Source organism: Sinocyclocheilus rhinocerous, unplaced genomic scaffold (genome assembly GCF_001515625.1).
Source record: "Sinocyclocheilus rhinocerous isolate Xijiao unplaced genomic scaffold, SAMN03320098_v1.1 scaffold926, whole genome shotgun sequence".
NCBI classification, from domain to species: domain Eukaryota; kingdom Metazoa; phylum Chordata; class Actinopteri; order Cypriniformes; family Cyprinidae; genus Sinocyclocheilus; species Sinocyclocheilus rhinocerous.
In genome coordinates, this window is record NW_015648536.1 from 461956 (window position 1) to 464862 (window position 2907).

Consider the following 2907-nt stretch of genomic DNA (forward strand, 5'->3'; position numbering starts at 1 on the left):
TCTTTGCAACTTCAGGGATCTTATCTATGCACAATCAGCTTGTAACACTCCAAAGAGAAAGGAAAACTTGAAATCGCATCATATGACCCCTTTAAACATTTGCCTTGTAGATAATATAAGTGAATTTAATCTAAAAACATGTCATTTTTTGAACATCTAAAATGGTTGCCATTATTTTCAGCCCATTGCCAAAAATCAGACTCAATCAAATTTGATTTATGGCCCATCATACTAAAATCTAGGCACTTCTGCTGTAGTGAGACAGAAATTTCACATTTCACCTTAAAATAAACAGCATTTGGGCCTGAACAACATCAACATCAGAAACTTGCAGTTCCTTTTTTCTCTGCTTGATTTCAACTTTGTGTGTGTGACTGCATATCTGCAGGTGGGTGAAGTTTGAGGAAAAGGTCGAGGAGGGTGGGGAGAGATGGAGCAAACCCCACGTTTCCACGCTCTCCCTGCACAGCCTGTTTGAACTGCGGACATGCCTACAGACAGGCACCGTGCTGCTGGACCTGGAGGGCTATTCACTCCCACAGATAGTTGGTGAGCAACCAGCCTCTTTATTATGGGTGCTTGTCCTCTAACGGGGGGCGCCGCTGATAGTTTCTGAGCCATCTCAACCTTTGTAGCACATATCGTCTTGCATACTGAAGTGCTTCTTTTTCATTGCTTTTTTTTTGATGCATTATAATGTTTTGCTCTCATACCAGTGTACTTTTCAAAGCAAACCACTTTAACTTTTGTCTCCTGTAGATGACATCATCGAACGCCAGATAGAGGAAGGGTTGATCGGTGCTGAGCTGAGAGATAAAATCAGCTTTGTCCTGTTGAGAAAGCACAGACACCAGACAAAGAAGCCCATCCATCGCTCCTTTGCAGATCTGGGCAAGTCTGGCTCTGGAGGCAGTGAGTGTTCAATCTTTAAAACGGTTCCTGTCTCTCCATCCATCCCTACACATATTGTGCACAACAGGTTGAAAAATGAAGGAATACGTGAACAATAACTAAACTATAGCACTGCAGTGGAACTGCAGTATTCTGTTGTCAATTTGCAGATGTTTTTTGTGCATCTTCAGGTATAATGCAGTCTAATTGCTTATTTTTCTTAAAATGACATTTCATCCGAAAATGATCATTATCTGCTCACACATAATGTTCTGCGGAATCAGCAGAACATTCAGGATGCTCTTTTCCACACAAAATTGGGTATCAAGCTCAGGAAAGGACAAAGAGGAATTTACTGAAATTTAAGATTTTCAGTAAATAAACACTTTGGATTTGTCACACAAAACTGTATGGCTTTTATGTAATGCTATCGTCCTTTTTGGAGTTGACAGCCATTGGTCACCATCCACTTTGTTTATAAAAGACTGACACGGCCTTTGTTAAAATTCGACCTGAGCATTGCTGAATAAAATGAAATGGGCTTTAGGTGACATAAGGGTGAGTAGATAACAGACTTTTTTGGTGAACAATCCCAATCCCATTTCACTTCTTTCAGTGGGTTATTTCATTGCTTTCCTTTTTTCACAGTTCATTAGCATCAACTTATTAGAAAAACATATTGACTGCTTAATAGTTAATTTAAAAAGTTGCAATGTTGCTTGTATATCATAGCTCGGAGCCCAGCCCGATCCCCTGCTGCTGGAGCAAATTTTAACCGCTCAACAGAAGATCTGCGAAGCAAACAAGCAGCCAGCTATGGCCGACTACGTGAGTCTGCATGCCTCTTTTCATCTTTGATCCTTGTCTCCATTTTTAATTATTCTACTCCTCTAGTGTCAGTGATCTGTTAGTTTGGTTGAAACAAGTTAATTCTGCTTAAGATAATGTGATTGATCAACATTTCCTGTTTTAAATTGCATTTTATATAAAGCTTTTTCATTAATGCTGCCCAGCAAGAGTTTATAATTAGTGAGTGATGTCAGATTAGTTGTCAAATAGCTAGCTGGTGAAGTAAGACTTAATGACTAATTTTGAAATGACATTCTTGTGTATATTTGTGCATGTGTGTCTGCAGGCCACGCTCAAAGCAGGAGTATGAATGACATTGCAGAAACACCAAGCACAGACCAGGTGAGTCACATGGTTTCACAGTTTGTCTGCATCTATACATATAGAAAGAAGCCACAATCTGTCAAGGCACAAAAGCCTTTGTATAGTTCACAACAGCAGCTGCAAGGATCTTTTGTATTGAAGTAAGACTTAATGACTAATTTTGATGAAATATTTGAAATGACATTCTTGTGTATATTTGTGCATGTGTGTCTGCAGGCCACGCTCAAAGCAGGAGTATGAATGACATTGCAGAAACACCAAGCACAGACCAGGTGAGTCACATGGTTTCACAGTTTGTCTGCATCTATACATATAGAAAGAAGCCACAATCTGTCAAGGCACAAAAGCCTTTGTATAGTTCACAACAGCAGCTGCAAGGATCTTTTGTATTTGCTTTGAAGCTATTTTTAGCTGCCATGACCAGTTTTCCAGACTGACTTCACAAAAAAAATCCAAGCAATTCTAGAAATCAAGGTCTCTTTTGCTTTCTTTAGCATCATTATATTGGAATTTGATGTATTAATTTAAATAAATGAAATTTATATTTTTTCTTAATAAAAATTAATAAAGCTAGAACTACAGAAACACTTGTACAACTGTACAAATCACCAAAATGAGAAATTCCCGCCATTCCTTTATATGAATAGACATTTTACAATTCTAGTCAAGTGTATTGATGTATTTGACATAATGTTGATTTTGTCTAAACTGTGCTTGTACTAAAAAGTAAATTACAGCATACAGTTTTGCAAAGTTTGCTGCTTCAGTATTTGTAGATTATTTTTCCACATGTTTCTATGGTATACTGAAAAACAATGATAAGCATATCAGAAGTTTTAAAGG

At 37.9% G+C, this 2907-nt stretch overlaps 1 protein-coding gene across 1 annotated transcript in view; it reads left to right on the forward strand.

Moving 5' to 3' along the window:
* The window catches only part of LOC107709849 (electrogenic sodium bicarbonate cotransporter 4-like), a 31311-nt gene that overhangs the window by 11938 nt on the left and 16466 nt on the right, over nucleotides 1-2907 (forward strand). Inside the window, exons 5-8 of the mRNA XM_016514496.1 lie at nucleotides 389-549; nucleotides 760-912; nucleotides 1624-1719; nucleotides 2027-2082. Coding sequence (XP_016369982.1) covers nucleotides 389-549; nucleotides 760-912; nucleotides 1624-1719; nucleotides 2027-2082 — 466 coding nt within the window. The remainder of the gene's footprint in view (nucleotides 1-388; nucleotides 550-759; nucleotides 913-1623; nucleotides 1720-2026; nucleotides 2083-2907) is intronic.